Source organism: Oryctolagus cuniculus, chromosome 1 (genome assembly GCF_964237555.1).
Source record: "Oryctolagus cuniculus chromosome 1, mOryCun1.1, whole genome shotgun sequence".
Lineage (NCBI taxonomy): Eukaryota > Metazoa > Chordata > Mammalia > Lagomorpha > Leporidae > Oryctolagus > Oryctolagus cuniculus.
In genome coordinates, this window is record NC_091432.1 from 167,183,119 (window position 1) to 167,201,543 (window position 18,425).

Genomic DNA, 18,425 nt, shown 5'->3' on the forward strand with positions numbered 1-18,425 from the left:
GATGGCCCAAGTGCTTGGGCCCTGCACCTGCATGGGAGACCAGGAGAAGCACCTGGCTCCTAGCTTTGGATCAGTGCGGTGTGCCGGCTGCAGCGGCCATTGGGGAGTGAACCAACAGAAAAAGGAAGACCTTTCTCTCTGTCTCTCTCTCTCTCACTGCCCACTCTGCCTGTCAAAAAATAAAATAAAATAAATAAATAATAAAGAAAGAAAGAAAAGAGTTATTTGAGCAGATTGAAAAGGCCCAGTGCCTGATGGCTTTTGCTTTTCTTACCATTTTCCTGGAATGTGCCTGGTCTCCTGGCTGCCTGCTTTCCCTAACTTCCAAGTCCTCATTCGTGTCCCCACCTCCTTATGACGCTTGTGGCATCGCCAGGCTGTGTTCATTACATACAGTCTTGCTGGCATGAGCTGGTGTTTCTCACAGCTCATCGTCTCTCTCCAGCTGAGTCAGGAGCTAATGCTGTAGCCAGTGCCATTAGAGAACCCTGGCTGATCCATAAAGAGCTGGTAGGCCATTTAAGTCAGAAATGACTGGCACCCTGGTGGCTCATCCACATAATTTTTTATAAACCTGGCTTGTCTCACCCAGATTATGGTGTCCTTTGGTAAATCATATACTCTTGCAGCCAGGACAAAGTAAAAGTCCCTTGTAATAGGGATCTGGTTAATTTTTTTTATTTCTAAAAACTTGTTGGTCACCCAAGACCAGAGGCCATAAAAAGTGTACGTTTGCTTCATTAACAGGGTAAAATAGATGGTAAAAATCTCCTGAGAATGTTTGCACTGGTAAATATTTTGTGCTTCCTGCACTAATTTCTGTCTTTTTAAGCAGACTGTAAATGTAGCTCATGATTAAAATAGCCCTGAAAAAATGCCTTGATTCTAAAATTCATAATAAAAATGCAAAGCAATCCAGAGTAAAAAGTCTTAAAAAGAAATACTAAAATAGGAACTTGTTGAGAAAAGAAAAAAACTTTAAAGTTCAATTGGGAAAGGATTTATTCTTATTATTACTATTTCCTGAAGTACTGTTCACTCTGCCTGGTACGTTCAGCTTTCATTTCTCATTTCATTTTCTCATTTCAGGTTCCCATGCATTCTAACAAGGTTATAATCACATATCAATATATTTCCTTGGTTTTGATCCACAGAACAGAACAAAGGAGTACAGAGTCGTGGGCCTGTATTCAGATGGCATCAATGTCCTGGGCTTGATTGTCTTCTGCCTCGTGTTCGGACTCGTCATCGGGAAAATGGGAGAAAAGGGACAGATTCTGGTGGATTTCTTCAATGCTTTGAGTGACGCAACCATGAAAATCGTTCAGATCATTATGTGGTGAGCAGATGCTGCTAATGCCATCTTTGCTTCCCCTGACAACCCTGTCTCCTCAGAATTAAGAAGAAGAGGCTTGTTTCTCCACTGAACTCATTCTAGGGGAGGTGAACATTTGCTATGAAACCATTAGACTGCTAACGAACTCCACACACCATGCGGGAGGTAGTTCACTGACACAAGCCTGGCTTTCAGCCACTCTTCTCCCTGTAGCCCTGTGAGGTCATCTGTCACCAAGCCAGCATCTGTGTAAGAAGTGACTCTTAAAGGAAAGATTTCAAGGAGTTTCTTGCACATCAGAACACAGAAGGCATTCCATGTTAGGCCCCATACAGAAGTGAAATTCGAAACATTGAGCTGGTACAGCAGGGGCCCCAACACATCTGAGCACGAGCTGCCATCTGAGCCCACCAGGCACAGCCCCTGAGGCTCTGCCTCATCCCAGACGCTGCCCGAGGTCCACTTTCTCAGGAGACCTCTGCCTCCACTATCTCATATTAAATTGGTAGAACATTATTTTTGGGCGTTCTTACATTCTTTTCTTATACTCTCTGTTTTTTTTTTAAACTTTTACTTAATAAATGTAAATTTTGAAAGTACAACTTTTGAATTATAGCGTTTCCCCCCCCATAACTACCCTCCCACCCGCAAACCATCCCATCTCCTACTCCCTCTCCCATCCCATTCTTCATTAAGATTCATTTTTAATTATCTTTATATACAGAAGATCAACTTAGTATATACTAAGTAAAGATTTCAACAGTTTGCACCCACACAGACACACAAAGTATAAAGTACTGTTTGAAGACAATTTTACCATTAATTCGCATAGTACAACACATTAAGGAGAGAGATCCTACATGGGGAGTAAGTGCACAGTGACTCCCATTGTTGATTTAACAATTGACACTCTTATTTATGACGTCAGTAATCACCCGAGGCTCTTGTCATGAGCTGCCAAGGCTATGGAAGTCTCTTCAGTTCACAAACTCTGACCTTATTTAGACAAGGCCATAATCAAAGCAGAAGTTCTCTCCTCCCTTCAGAGAAAGGTATCTCCTTCTTTGATGGCCGGGGTAGAACATTATTTAATTCAAATTATAGACCCTGACAGCAACATACAAAGCTCAAAAAAAAAAAAAAAAAAGCCAGGTGAATTACTTAATCCTGCAGAAACCTCAGCTTCATCTTCTACAAAGTTAATAAAAACTACCCCCAGGACTGGCAGATGTACATTAAGGGAAATGGTGCATATAAAATGCTTTCCCCAACACAGGATGTAATGGGGGCTCCACAAATGGAGCTATTGTGACCACTGATACTGCTTTTCTATTGCGGGTACCTGGGAAACTAGAAGACCATGGCTAGAATGAACCAAGTGTCTATATTTGTCAGGGTCAAACCCAAATGAGATAAGCAGATAAGGCAATCAGTGGGATATATGTGTACTGGGCACATGGCCCAGGCTATGCACCGTTCTCACCACGTGTTCTTGCCAAGTTTGCAAACTACTCTCATGACTGTTTGGATGGCTAGAATTTAAGGTGCATGCAGGTACTAAAAATGAATCCGCGCAGTCTGCCTAGGACTTGACACGGAGTCCTTGGTTTCATGACATATCTACGCTCCTCCCAGCTGAGGGCATGCACTGAGGGTCTACACACTGCCTTGCCTCCTCCCACGGAGAAAACCCTGCTGACGGAATCATGCCTTTGTCATGCTTGCTTTCTAGTTACATGCCGCTTGGTATTTTGTTCCTGATTGCCGGGAAGATCATAGAAGTTGAAGACTGGGAAATTTTCCGCAAGCTGGGCTTGTACATGGTCACCGTCCTGAGTGGGTATGTCAGGCTCAAGAACAGCAGCGGGAACTTCGCATTGGACCCCATGGGATGGCTGCAGAGAGGCTGAGGTTCAGTTGGTCAAATCAGCTTCTTTGCCACGTGCAGGAAAGATGGGGTTCAGAGATAAGAGAGCGGGGAAGCAGGGCTGCCCTTTCACAGCTGTAGAGTAGGCGGATCATGCTGTGCTAATTGCCAGCTCTTGGCAGAACAGCCTGGACCAGGCTTGGTCATCGCCTTTTTATTGGTTGTGTTCAAATCAGTTTTTAAATCAAGAGAGAAACCCACTCATAGCCTCCTCTGGCTCTTTCCTGGCCTTTGCTTCCTCAAAAGTGCAAACTAGCCAAGCAGGTAAGAAGGGCCCCCATGTACCTTGAGCCTGAAAGCAGTTCAGAGGAGCCTACGTGGAATCAGGCTCCAGGGCTGCTTGCTTCAAATTCTGATGCTGGGCTGTAACACTGCCATGCTCAGAGAGTGTGCTTGGGAATGCTTTGGGTTAGCAGGAACTGGGTGGGGCTTTTCAGAAGCCATAAACCAGGAAGGCAGCAGGAATGGGTCATTGCATACTTAATACAGCCTAGTTAGTGGTTTCCCAAGAAGAGATGTGATGGGACAGGTTATGTATGGTGCTCCTGAATACGTCCCATATGCTAAGACATGTGGACCAAGGGAATGCATAAATAACACTGATTTGACTCCCACAAATCAATCCCTCGAACATTGCACTTGAGCCATCAACTTAGCTATTGAAACTTGATCACACTGGAGCATTTCCATTGCACATTTAATCTGTGCCAAAACACAGCCCCAGCAGCCAACACAGGAGCAGCTTGGATTCCACAAGGGCCATGGTGGTAAGGGAGACGGACCAGTGCCACTCCAGAGGCCAGCCTTGCTGTGACTGCTCAAACAGGCAGGACCAGGTGCTGCAGGTGGGCAGTGATTATGCTAAGATTCATGGTGCTGATCCATTTCTGAAGCAGTTCTGCTGGCTGCTTTTCTGTTACCCTATCTAGGTTTTCAGTGGAAAACCAGTAGTTCATAGCTACAGACTGTCAGGACCATTTCATTTACTATGTCAACCTCATGGGACTGACCTGTAAACTCTAAGTTGTCACTTACATATTCATGACATCTGACAAGCAGGCCTCATTTTTTTAAGGCCCCTCTTTTGTGTGACCTGCAGATTTCCATGTAAGACAAGGGACAGTTTGTGCAGGAAGGAATAATAAAGAAAAGAGGAGCAGTCCTAAAGCATGACTGTGGAGGAACAGGGATTCCTCTCTGACTGCAGTTCTGACTTCCCTCTTAGTGGGTGCCATCCAGCAAGACAGCGGTGGCCCCAGGGATGGAGGGAATGAGGGCTTGTGAGGAGGCACAACGTGGGGGACGTAAGGAGAGCCAAGATGGGAAGGATCAGCTCTTCCTGGGAAAGTGAGCAAAGGCTTCCTGGAGGAAAGGGATGTTTTGCTTAGTCATAGAGGAGGAGTAAAAATTCAGCAGCATGGGATGGGCATTGTGGTGCAGTGCATTAGACCTCCACTTGGGATGCCCACCTCCTATATCAGAATGCTGGGATCAAGTTCCAGCCCTTCTACTTCCAATCCAACTTCCTGCTAGTGCATACCGTGGGAGGCAGCAGTGGATGGCTCAAGTGCTTGGGCACCTGCCACCCATGTGGGAAACCCAGATGGAGTTGCAGGCTCCTGGCTTCAGCCTGGCCCAGCTCTTGTTCTTGCTGTTGCAGGCATTTGGGAAGTGAACCAACAGATGGAAGATTTATTTGTGTGTGTGTGTGTGTGTGTGCGACTCTGCCTTTCAAATAAACATTAATAATAAAGTAATTCAGAAGCAGCAAGGAGGGAAGAGTGTTCAGCACATACAGCAGGAATGTCTCAGCATGGTGGCAGGTCATTAACCATGTTAAATGAGTGTTGGCATTAGCATTCAGCTGCTGGCTTTGACAAGAAGCTTCACTGAATGAGAGAGCCTCTGTGTCCTCATGCACATAGGGACCTACTCCCACGTGCCTGCCTGACTTCCCTCTTTCTCATTGCCTCACGATGAAAGTTAAACAACATCATGAATAAAGAAGGTGTTTGGCAACAGGACTAAGTGCCAGCAGGTGGTGTTACCTTTGAAACTGTCTCTTGTTTGCAGGCTTGCAATCCACTCCATTGTCATTCTCCCACTGATATATTTCATTGTGGTGCGAAAGAACCCTTTCCGATTTGCCATGGGAATGACCCAGGCTCTCCTGACAGCACTCATGATCTCTTCCAGGTAAGCAGAAGAGCGGTTTTGGGATGAAGGCTCCAGACCACACTCTATCACATGAAACAGACTCCCACTTGTGTTCCTAGCTGCCTTTCATTTGAAAAATGCCTCCATAATCTCTGGCTACATCCTAGACCCTGTCCCTTCACCCTCTTGAGTCCTTGCCGCCTTGGCATGGCCTGCAGCCCAGGGAGGGTTCCCATGGAGCTTGGAGCAGTAGTGGGCACTGCGCCTTCTGATTCCTCGATCTGCCAAAAGTGCCAGTATGCTTTGGGTTCTTGATCTACTATTTAGAAGAGAGGTGTCTTTAAGGGTAGGGATTGAGAAGTACCCTTCCTAGACCCAACGTTCTTTTCTGTTTTGATCACACAGTTCAGCAACACTGCCTGTCACCTTCCGCTGTGCAGAAGAAAAGAACCGTGTGGACAAGAGGATCACTCGATTTGTGTTGCCCGTTGGTGCCACAATCAACATGGATGGGACCGCACTCTATGAGGCAGTGGCAGCAGTGTTTATTGCACAGTTGAATGATATGGACTTGAGCATTGGGCAGATCATCACTATCAGGTGGGGGATGGCATCGCACTCATTTGTGTCCTGTCACTGGGTTGCCTCAAGTAAACTCGATCTAAGAAGGGAGGCCAAGAAGGGCCCTGCGATAGATCATTTTCCTTGGTCTCTGCAGGAAACTATATTATAAGTGGTGGGTTTATGGTATGCAAGATTTAGGCTTCAGGGTCTGGCTAATCAAGGGCAAAACTCTGTGCTCAGTAGGTGCTGGGAAGAGAGTAGGCACCAGAGACTCAAGGATGAATAAGGGTCAGCCCATGATTTTAAGGGGTCCTGGCTGGGTGAGGATATAGACAGCTCAGTGAAAGCTGAGGGCTGTGATAAGGGCTAGAATGAGATTTTGCATGGTGGTTGCCAGGGAAAACAGGCTGGCTTGACCTGGAAAGGGGAGGGGGGGGGAAGCTCACTGAGGTGGGTGTTTAGCGGAATCTTCGAAGAGGAATAAAACTTCAGCAGGCAATGGAGAGTGTTTAGGGCACTTTGGATTAAGACCATGTACAGGGGCTTGTAATGTAGCCATGGCCTGGTTATAGAATGCAGATTATTTGGGATGGCTGGCATACCTAGTACAGTATAGAGGACACACAAGAATGAGGAAGCAGGGGTCATATCATGAAACTTCTATATGGGGAGCTCATGGAAGGATCTTAGAACATTTATCATATTAAGGACAGGGACACATTTTCTTTCTTTCTTTTTTGAAGGGTTTTATTTAATGAATACAAATTTTCATGTGTACAGATTTTAGGAATATAGTGTTTCTTCCCCTCATACCTGCCCACCCACCCCACCTCCCACTCCCTCTCCCGTTCCATTTTCCATTAAGATTCATTTTTAATTGACTTTATATACAGAAGACCAACTCTTTATTCAGGAGAGATTTCAACTGTTTGCACTCACACAGACACACAAAGTATAAAGTACAGTTTGAAGACAAGTTTTACCATTAATTCTCATAGTACAAGGACAGGTCGAGCATGGGGAGCAAGTGCACAGTGACTCCTGTTGTTGATTTAACAATTGACAGTCTTATTTATGATGTCAGTGGTCACCTGAGGCTCTTGACATGAGCTACCAAGGCTATGGAAGCCTTTTGAGTTCACAAACTCTGTCGGTTTTTAGACAGGGCCATAAGCAAGGTGGAAGTTCTCTCCTCCCTTCAGAGAAAAGTCAGGTACACATTTTCTAAAGGTAATTGTCAGTGTGGTGAATGATTTGGATGGACACAGGGACCACAGACCAGAAGACCAGTTAGAAGACTATTAGCAGAAGTCCAGGTTAGGAATGAAATGGCCTCTGTCAAGGCACTGACACTGGGAATAAGGAAGAGCTAATGAATGGAAGAGTCATAACTTGGATGAGGGATGAGGGATGAGGAAGGCTAGGATAACTCCCAGGATTGGTAGGTGATCCTAGATTGCTGGATGGGCTTATAGAATAGGGACTAGCAATCAAGATAGGTGGAAGGATAGAGTTTATACTTGTGGTCCACTGAATTACAATGCCTTTAATAGATCCAGCTGGAGATATGCAGTGAGAAACGCATGCCTGGACCAGCAGATACAGAAGTCAGGTCACGAGCTTAATGACCATCACACATGTGGGTCAGGAGTCAGTTGTCTTGAGTTTGAATCAGTGACACCATTATTAGCTGTGACCTTGCGCAAGTGGGGTGGATTCTCTAATCTTCTGTTTTCTCACCTGCAACGTGAGAGTAATAGTAGTACCTATAATTTACTCAAGTAGTGGTGATTAAATAAGATTATGCATATAAAATGCTTGGAGCAGCGCCTACATAGTGAGCACTCAGTCATGCTGGCAATGTATGTCATTATACAGGGAAAGTGTGTAGAGGAGAGAAGGGAGGCAAAGGACTGAGCCTTGGAAGATCCTAACAGAGAAAAGGGGGCCTAAAAGGAAGAGGGAGAAGGAACAGAGAGGCAGGTGGGAGCCATGGGCTGTGGTATCCTAGAAACCCAGAGAATAGAGATTTTCAAGGATGCAGTGGTCCACAGAGCAGAGACTTCAGAGAATTTGAGTCCAATGAAGACTTAAAAAGATGCTCAAAGAAATGGTAGAAATGTCAATATTGAGTCTTGCCAGAGTTGTTTCTCTAGGAAAGCACTGTTGAAGGTGATAGCCACCAGCATGGGTGGCTGATGGCTAACTGAATCAGAGGGCGCAGATACTGAACACTTCTGCCATTGCAGAAAGGTCTGTTGGAGTGATAGGCTGGGATGAGAGTTAACTTAGTGACTCTCTAGTTCAGCATAGATGTAAGTTTAAGATTAAGCTGTGTCCCAAGGCCAACTCAAGGTTGGATCTGAACCTTTTAGAGTTAATTTGCTTCTGTTACCCCAGCCTAGATATCGAGTAAGAATGTTGTTTACCAACAGTGTTTTAATACAGTACAATTTTAAAGATCTCCCTAACTCTAAATCATAAAGTATGTATTCCTGTTTGTTTGGAATTGACTGAAGTCAAGTGCAAATACACCATGTGGCATATCAGCTGGGGAGCTACACCAGTGCTGCAGATTCTATAAAAATGTGTTACTGGCTAAAGAAGCCCTTGCCAAAAGAGCTTGTGTAGAGTCCTGTAGTTACAAGTGCAGAGAGTGTGTTAAAACTGAGCCCTCGAATCGTGCCTGGCAAAGTTCCTGCTCCATAAACACTCGTGCAGCTCCAGCAGTTGTTACTTTTACATGTCCATGAGTTTTCCCTCTTCTCCCACCCCAGCCTGGGGGACCCTGTCAGCGCTAGACTGGTTTCCAAGGAGTGGTTGTAAGAGGTGCCAGTTCTCTCTTGTGTTTGCCATTTGATGATGAACTCCCTCCCTCTCCCATTTTGATAAGTTTTCTAGATCTTTCTACCCATGCTTGTGACCTGTTAAAGGAATCAACTTTGGTCCTAGAGGCTATATAGTCCTTTTTCATCCAAACCGCTCCCCCGATTCTCTTGTGTCTTCTTAAATCCGACTTGTGGGTAATTACAGGCCCCAAACCAATCACAACTGTGATGCCCAAAGCCATCATTGACTTAACATAAAAAATCCTCTCTGGCTCAACCTGGGAAATAATAAAAGTTAGTTTTAACTTTACAGGCTATAGTTATAGCCCATATGGCTAATGGTGAAAGATATTTCTAGACCCCTAATATGTTTCTTTCTGTGGAATGTGCACCAAAGAAACATCCACTCAAAACAAACCCTTTTGTGGTTTTATGATATTTGCTTACAACTGATTGAACATGGGATAAATTGTGTTATGGTGAAAGATGATTACAGGATTTGGTGCCTAAAAAGAGCTGGGGGAGTGGGGAGTAGCAGTAGTTATTGTTTTACTAGTATAGGTTGAGAATCTCTTACTGAAATACTTGGGGCTTTTTCAGATTTTGAAATAATTTAGTGTGCCAGTGTTTTGAGTATGAGCTGTAACATGAAGTCAAGATGGAATTCTCCAAACTTTTGGTGTCATGTTGACACTCAAAAAGTTTCCAATTTTAAGACAGAGAAAGGAGGGGGAGAGATGGCATTGTGGCATAATGGGTTAAGCTGTTACCTGCAGAGTTGGCTTTGGCCTGGCCCAGCTCCAGCTGTTGTGGCCATTTGAGGGGTGAACCACTGGATGGAAGATCTCCCTCTCCATCTCTCCTTCCCTCCCTCCCTCCCTCCCTCCTTCCCTCCCTCCCTCCCTCCCTCCTTCCCTCCCTCTGTCTGTGTGTGTGTATAAGTCTGTGTAACTCAACCTTTCAAAATCTTTTTTTCTATTTGACAGGTAGAGTTATAGACAGTGAGAGAGAGAGAGACAGAGAGAGAAAGGTTTTCCTTTCCCGTTGGCTCACTCCCCAAATGGCCACCACGGCCGGCGCGCTGCGTGGATCTGAAGCCAGGTGCCTCTTCCTGTTCTCCCATGTGGGCGCAAGGGCCCAAGCACTTGGGCCATCCTCCACTGCCCTCCCAGTCCACAGCAGAGAGCTGGACCGGAAGAGGAGCAGCTGGGACAAGAACCCGGCACCCATATGCGATGTTGGCGCCACAGGCAGAGGATTAACCAAGTGAGCCATGGCGCTGGCCCCATAAATAAATCTTTAAAAAAAAAAAAAAAAGAATCTTTAAAAAAAAAAGTGAGGAGGAAGGAAGAGAGGAAAATATAATATTATTAGAATTCTATCTGTGAACTACACTGAATCTATTCTTTGTATATTTTTTAAAGATTATTTACTTAGGCTGGCGCCATGACTCAGTAGGCTAATCTTCCACCTGCGTCGCCGGCACACTGGGTTCTAGTCCTGGTCAGGGCGCCGGATTCTGTCCCAGTTGCCCCTCTTCCAGGCCAGCTCTCTGCTGTGGCCCAGGAGTGCAGTGGAGGGTGGCCCAAACCTTGGGCCCTGCACCCGCATGGGAGACCAGGAGACCTGGCTCCTGGCTTTGGATCAGCGCGGTGCTCCGGCCATGGCACCCATTGGAGGGTGAACCAACAACAAAAGGAAGACCTTTCTCTCTCTCTCTCTCACTGTCCACTCTGTCACCAAAAAAAAAAAAAAAAAAAAAAAAAAAAAAAAAAAAAAAAAAAAAAATTATTTACTTATTTGAAAGGCAGAGTTAGGTAGATGCAGAGAGAGAGAGAGAGATCTTCCATCCTCTGGTTGTCTCCCCAGATGGCTGCAATGGCCAGAGCTGTGCCAATTTGAAGCCAGGAGCCTGGAGCTTCTTCTGGGTCCCCAATATGGGTGCAGGGGCCCAAGGACTTGGGCCATCTTCTACTGCTTTCCCAGGCCATAGCAAAGAGCTGAATCGGAAGTGGAGCAGCCAGGACTTGAACTGGTGCCTATATAGGGTGCCAGTACTGCAGGCAACAGTTTTACCCACTACACCACAGTACTGGCCCCTGTTCTCTGTATTAATATCACAATAACAAGAGAATTGATGAGAAAATAATAAAACCTTTAATAAAAACAGTTTTAGATTTTGGAACATTTTAGATTTTCAGGTTTGGAATTTTTGCTTGTCATTCTGACTATTGTAGTAATAGTAATAATACCAGGGTATTATATACTAAGAGTAGTAATACCAGGCTACTTCAGAAAGTTCATGGAAAAATAGAGTTAACACAAGTTTATTTTGGTGTAAAATTTTTTTTCATAATTATGAATTTTTCATAATATCTTTTTCATAATTATGAATTTCCAATAACTTTCCTGAAGACCTCTTGTACACAGGGATCCAAATTTTTTGAACCAAAATATTTATCTTTTAATCCCATTTTCCATGAACTTCTGGAAGTCCCCCCGCCAGCTCCCAGCCACCCCCATAGTAGCAGCAGCAGCCATGGTAGCAGTAGACGTGGTGGAAGCACCTGCCCCTGCAGCGAAGGTGGTCAGCAGAAATGACATGCTGTTAAGCTTCTACTCCACAGGCACCGGCCCAGATACTTTATATGGATTCCCTCCTGTCATCTTCTCTGCAGCCCTGCAACCTAGATCCATTCCGCCTGGATCCAGGCGAGGAGTTAAGATTCAGAGAAGTAACCTGTCTAAGGAGACGCCATTAGTAAAACCACAGAACCAGACGTGTAACCCAAGGGTGTCTCCCTCCAGCTCACAGCCTGTTCAGAGGGTTGTCCTAAAACTAGACCACAGGGCCGGCGCCCCGGCTCACTAGGCTAATCCTCCGCCTTGCGGCACCGGCACACCGGGTTCTAGTCCCGGTCGGGGCGCCAGATTCTGTCCCGGTTGCCCCTCTTCCAGGCCAGCTCTCTGCTGTGGCCCGGGAGTGCAGTGGAGGATGGCCCAGGTGCTTGGGCCCTGCACCCCATGGGAGACCAGGAAAAGCACCTGGCTCCTGGCTCCTGCCATCGGATCAGCGCGGTGCGCCAGCCGCAGCGCGCTGGCCGCGGCGGCCATTGGAGGGTGAACCAACGGCAAAGGAAGACCTTTCTCTCTGTCTCTCTCTCTACTGTCCACTCTGCCTGTCAAAAAAAAAAAAAAAAAAAAAAACACAGGCCCAGGAAAGAACTTTGTACCAATGATTATTATGTTTTCTTCTGTAAAAACCTAAGTCAACCTCAAATACGTTGAAGCAGCAGGAAGAAGTTTTGATACTGTGTTCCCTATCCAGATATGTATGTTGCAGACCAAAGCCACTCAAACTGCCAAGATATAACCAGCAAAGCCCAGGCCCAAGGACAGAGTTTTCCTGGGCTGATGAATTTTGAGCTTCAAGCTCAGCCTCAAGCTACAGGCACATGGTTCCCCATGACAGGTGAAGGTTTTTGAAAGGGATCACTGGGCATGGGCACAAATCACTTCAGATAAAGAAAAACCCCTGATGCATTCACCTACTTCTTTTTCAATCCGCTTAGAAATACAGTTGGGTTTTCCAAAGATTGCTTAAGTCAGAACAGACCTAAAAGATGACACAAGCCCAAAACTTTGTGCAAATACCTTCACCTTTCAACCCACTGACATCCCAGCTGCAGTTCAATCTTGCCTGAGGGGGAGGACTTGTCTCCAGAAGTAGCATGGGTGTTCCCTCAGGGTGGGGAGCTCTTGTTCCCTCCAGCATGGAGCAGCTACACATTTTGAAGAGAAAAGTCCTTAGCCACATCTTAGCTGCCCATGAGGTATCTATTTAAATACATGGCAATAAAGTTCATCTGGCTGCTCCACCTAGATTCCAGATCTCTCCTCCTATTGCACAAAGTGAATCCACTGGCTAAAAGGAGCAGTCAGGAATAAATGTTTGCACCTTGGATGGGAATCCTGGAACTTTCTCAATTCAGTTCCCTAAAAGACAGTTCCCAGAAAGGTCAAGAATCTTGTGATGTTTAAAAAAAAAAAAATGGACATAAAACTGCTTAACCTTTTGGCCTCATTTCTTTGACTTTACCTGATAAACCCTTGACCATCCACTGCTACCACTACGCTACGCCTCTGCCCTTCCTTCAAGACAACTTTAAATTCTTGACACATACTAGATGCTCAGTAAGTGGTTGGTTAGGGGAGTAGATGGCAGCAGTGAGGGGGAAAGCAGGTGAACAGGTACCTGGCCCTTCTTTAACAGGGATATATGTATGGATGGGTAAAAAGCTTCTGTAAGCATTCCCAGCTGGTAAACTCTTGCCTTGCTCTTGGATACCTCTCTTGCTCATCTTTTGGCTGCTCCTCTCACAGTTCCTCTATATTTTCCTGCGTTTGATTTGCCACCTCTCCCCGAACAAGAACATGGCCTCATATTCTTCACTGCCCTACAGCTTTCATCCGACAGCAAGGCAGAGCTGGTTCTCAGCCGATGGCAGATTCTGACTGCCCAATTCAGGAACAGGGAGGTAGCAGCCACTGGGACTTACTAAATGTTGCGAGCCAGGGGCCTTAGAGGGAGAAGTAGGTGTCTAATCCCATTCCTGCTTGTGTTTTGGCTACAGCGTCACAGCTACAGCTGCCAGCATTGGAGCTGCCGGTGTGCCCCAGGCTGGCCTGGTGACCATGGTGATCGTGCTGAGTGCTGTGGGGCTGCCCGCTGAGGATGTCACGCTGATCATTGCTGTCGACTGGCTCCTGTGAGTTGGAATAAATGCACTGTGCAGCCGGATGGGCGGGCCAACTTCTCAGCCATGCAGAATCTGCAGTCTGTCATCACTCTGCCCCCAGATTGCCTAATGAGCCATCTGGGGCTGCTTCAGTTTCCCTCTGACCAGGCTATCTGATAACATGCTTAAAAATTAACTCCTCATAACCTTGAGCAAAGGTTTTAAAAAGCCAATGAAGTCCATTAGCTCACTGTACCTGATAATGTTCAAGGTTGGGAGCTGGGTGTGGGACAAGGTAACTGCAGAATAATAACAGGAAGAAGCAGCGGGGCAAGGCCCCAGACATCACAAAGCCCACAGCCATCCTGGCCCATCTGCACTGTGCTTCAGCATCAGAGGCTCAGAACTAGCTGGTTCAGAAACATCTGTCTCCCCAGGCGTCTCCAGCACTGGCAGGGCAGTGGCGTGAGCACAGACGTCTGACTGGCTTTTGACCTTGAGCAGATTCATTAGCCTCTTTGAAGGCCACTTGCATTATCTGTAAGATGGAGAACATCCTGCCTGTCTCATTAGGTTATTGTAAAGATTCAGGGAGCTCATGTGCGTGTCAAGAACTGAGTGTGACAGTCAGTATGTGTTAAATAAATGGTGTGCTTTCTTGTTATGAGTAGAAAGAATTGGGCCATTCAGGCAACAATCTCAATCTCTTTTCCTCCCTCTCTCTGTCTCTCTCTCTCACATACATACACACACACACACACACACAGAGAGAGAGAGAGAGAGAGAGAGAGAGAGAGAGAGAAAGGAACACAGAACACCTAGGTGAGAACATGCCTTCTAATGTTTGCTTCTGGGCCTTGGCCTGCTGGCATCAAGGTCTGGCTCCATTCCCTAGCCACCTGGGCTAAGGGTAGATCTGTATTGAGCTTTTCATTCAAAACCAGCTCAGGCTTAGTAGGGAATCCATGCTACATAGTTGGAAGGTAGCAGCTGAGATAGAAGAAAGGGAAACAGTGACATTTCCATGTAGTTTGAAGAGAAGAGTCACATCCCAGAAGGCAAAAGCCCCAGCACCTGGCTTGGAGACCATGCCATGTGGAGCCCTTTAGCAGGTGGCCCAACTGAGATGACGAGTTACCCTACCAGTGTGGCAAGCTTTACTTTTCTGTCTAGTGATGACAGTGCATTTTCCTCTCCCTCCTTTCTCTGGTTCTTCCTGGAACCAGTAACCTTCGTCACCAAAAGTCAAGAGTCCGATCTGAGGCCATGGGGTGAAATGGCACTGGAGCCATTCCAATCCCTGGCCTTGTTCTAAATACCAGGGCATCCAGAGTGGGTATGTGGGTGCATTATTGGTCTTTTAATCATTCCTGCAGATGTTTTCACAAGAATACTCATGTCTACTGTTATCAAAATGGACAATGCCCTCCACGGAGTGCCTTCTCTCCACATCTTCCTGCTGCTAGCCTCTTCTTTAGACTGTCTGGGAACTAAAACTGGCTGAGGGTGCCTCAAGGAGAAATTAGTTCCTAGGCTGACCTGTTTTCTGACTCTGGACTCTACCATATCCCCATTGGCTTGCTGTTAAGCACAGTGGCCTAGATTGGTAAAGAAACAAGTACACCAGGGATGACCACACAAGTACACACACAGTTTGGCAATACAACACAGGCAGAATAGCCAATTTCTCTCACCTAGCCAAAAGGGAGCCCACATGTCAATTACATTGAATTTGGAGAACCCACAAGACAGGGGTTAGGGCAAAAGACTTAACTGAATTCTGAACTCCGTTCAATATCTGTGAAGACTCTTATTTCTTTGTGAGGAGGGGAGAGAATCCAGGGGGATTTAGGGGAGTTGTTACTACTTACTGGGAGTTCAGCCCCAGTAAAGCCTATTTGCTAATTCTGCACCTCTATGAACCACCTCCTGCCCTGGGCCTGTGGGGCGCCTCTGGTCACTTGTCCATGAGGACAACATTCACTTAAATCTAAACACATCATATCCTTTTGTCTACCCATTGGTGGAGAAAAATGAAACCTGAGCCTCCTGACTCCTGCTGTCTCTTCCTCAGGGACCGGTTCAGGACTGTGGTCAACGTCCTTGGTGATGCTTTTGGAACCGGCATTGTGGAAAAGCTCTCCAAGAAGGAGTTGGAGCAGATGGATGTTTCATCTGAAGTCAACATCGTGAACCCTTTTGCCTTGGAATCTGCGACCCTTGACAACGAAGACTCAGACACCAAGAAGTCCTACATCAACGGAGGCTTTGCAGTAGACAAGTCTGACACAATCTCTTTCACCCAGACCTCACAGTTCTAGAGGCACTGGCTTCACAGGACTGTCATGAAGGACCTTCCATGAGAGTCATCTCTTAGCAAATGCAAACATTAATTAAGGAAAATGCAAATGGCCACTGTACATTTAATTTGATATACAGACCTCCAGATTATTTTCTATATTCAAATTCTGAGCCTTTGCTCTCTGGGTTTTGGGATTTGGGGCAGGGTGGGGTAACATGAAAGGAAATTCTTGAAAGTTGTATTATCTGAATTTTTTAAAATTCCATAGGCCAAAGTTTAGAAGTATGCAAACTAACTTGGAATTAGATAATGGGTATGGAAGAGAAATTGCTTTCTCATGTACAGACTAGTATTTTTTAAAAAATAATTCTGTCATTGGTTACAAATTTTTACTCAGGCTTTCTATTGGCATGGATTTCCTTTGACCTCACTTTTTTATAGATTATTCTTCATCTAACCTTCCCCACTAATGTGCCAAATTGTCCATACTGAACTCCTTTCTAGCCAATTTCAAAGAAATTGCTTTGAAAGAAAACAAACCAGCACAGTTCCTCAATAACAGTCTTAAGATGGGTATAGGCTTTGGGGAGGGAAGGAGAAGAGTTCTTTTATTAATGTACTGTATTGGGATGCTGATAACTGTTAACCCAGTGTTCACTATAGAGCTATATATATATATATATATATATGTATGTATGTGTATGTATATATTTATTATTTTCATATAATTCGCCAGAGATCAGAATTGAACTGTCAATGTGAAATAAAGAGCTGTCCTTGTACTTGAATAGTTATTACAATTCCAACCCAGATCTGCTGTGGGGCTTATCAGAACTCTTTTCCTTTTTATCAGAATTAGAGAAATCATGTTGTTGGATCACTTAAGGTCTGTGTATCAGCCCCAAGCAGAGATGTATTGTGGTGACAGTCCAGGCTGGCCATTCACTTACATCTCCCAGATTGGTGCTGCCTGGAGTGAACCCATATCAGCTGTACATAAGACTGCACACAAAGGTGCCACTCATGAAAGGCTGGACGTGCTTTTATCTAATTAGAAGGCCTCCTTCTCCTGTGTTGACTCATGCCAGGTAGAGAAACATTTTGCTGGCCTTGCACTTTTGTATCCATCAGCACCCAAACAACAGTGGCAGGTGACCACCTACGTTGCATTTGAATATAGAATCCATGGTTTGAACAAGCCACACTGCAGAAAAAGAGCTGTGTCAACCCTGGGTTCTTGCAGAGTAAACCACGGGACCTGAGACGCTGGTGCCAGCAGGTGAGGAGTGAGTCTTCCATTCTGCGACGCTTGTCTCCTCCTCTAACGATGGCTTCACTGTTAATCTTAGCCCTGTTCATTAAAATCCTTTGCTTGTCATCCTCCTGCTAATTTATGAAGATAACTGATTAAAGTCTGTGCTTCAGTTCTCACCTTGTAAATAATGCTTAACATGTACTTACACTGGCATCCAAAACAGTAATGCAGTCTTATGTAGCCAGCTCAAACATGTGCTTTTAAAATTAAGCCAGAAATTGTGCCAAAGAAAGCAGGGAAGTAAATACTCAGTATTGACCATCTGCAGCTGAAACTATGAGACTGATACCGAACCATCATGTAATCATCATAGTAACCAGTGGTTCAATGTGAATTTTAAAATGGAATTATTGGTATTGTTATAGGAAATAAATAGAGCTGTAAATGAAGTTGAGTCAATCATTTGTGTTGAACTGAGTAGTTCTTCCTCCTTATTGGGTTTCTCCAGGTTGTGGCACTGCAGTTGGCACAGTTCATGAAACATCCCTTGTTTTGGGGTCTTGACACTGCTCTTAACTCATCAGAGAACAGCACTCCATCTCAGTCTCAATAAACATTTCCCCCATTCTTTCTCCTCCACTTTTTCTTTTTACTTTAATTATTATTTTCTTGGATGGGTGTGAAAAAGCAGAGATGTGGTCAGTTGGATTGGATTATACACAGACTGTTTTCAAAACTTCATATCCCAAGAATGGAAAAGCAGGGCTTGAGGAAAACTAACTTGATTTTTTATGTTAATCAGTGCAGTGACAGCTGACATGCAGTGCCATTATGAACAGTTGTGTTCATGATGACCAAGATGAAAGTAGAATTTTCTTAGAAAGTACTATAATAAGATAATTGTATCTCTACATCAGGGTGGCTTGGTTTCATTGAAAGACCAATCCTGCCCTCAGATATGACTGCAAACCACTGACAGCTGTATTGGGTGTTCTTTCAAAGGCAGGCACAGACCTGCCCAGAAAACCTGAGTCATGATGGCACTCTGCAGGGCTGGGTGGACATCAAAGAATGGACAACTTCCTGTGGCCAGCTTTCAGAGGCTAGAATCTCATAAAAATACTGATTGCTCCATGGCCAAAAGAATACAGAATAGTTTCCCTTTGTTTGCAGCATGGAAGAAATACTCCAGAACACAACTCCGTGGAAAGAGGTTTGTTTGGGAAAGTTGGTGCACCTGGGCTTCCATGTGATTGTGAATGTGTGTGTGTGTGTGTGTTTGTGTGTGTTGTTTTTATTTGAGAGGCAGAGTTAGAG

General features: G+C 45.2%; 1 protein-coding gene across 1 annotated transcript in view; it reads left to right on the top strand.

Annotated features, from left to right (window-relative positions):
* The window catches only part of SLC1A1 (solute carrier family 1 member 1), an 83,983-nt gene extending 66,428 nt beyond the window's left edge, over window positions 1–17,555 (top strand). The window contains 6 exon segments of the mRNA NM_001082249.1: window positions 1,155–1,339; window positions 3,069–3,176; window positions 5,337–5,459; window positions 5,826–6,020; window positions 13,447–13,581; window positions 15,626–17,555. Coding sequence (NP_001075718.1) covers window positions 1,155–1,339; window positions 3,069–3,176; window positions 5,337–5,459; window positions 5,826–6,020; window positions 13,447–13,581; window positions 15,626–15,872 — 993 coding nt within the window. The 3' untranslated portion in view covers window positions 15,873–17,555.
* Window positions 17,556–18,425: the final 870 nt, after the last annotated feature.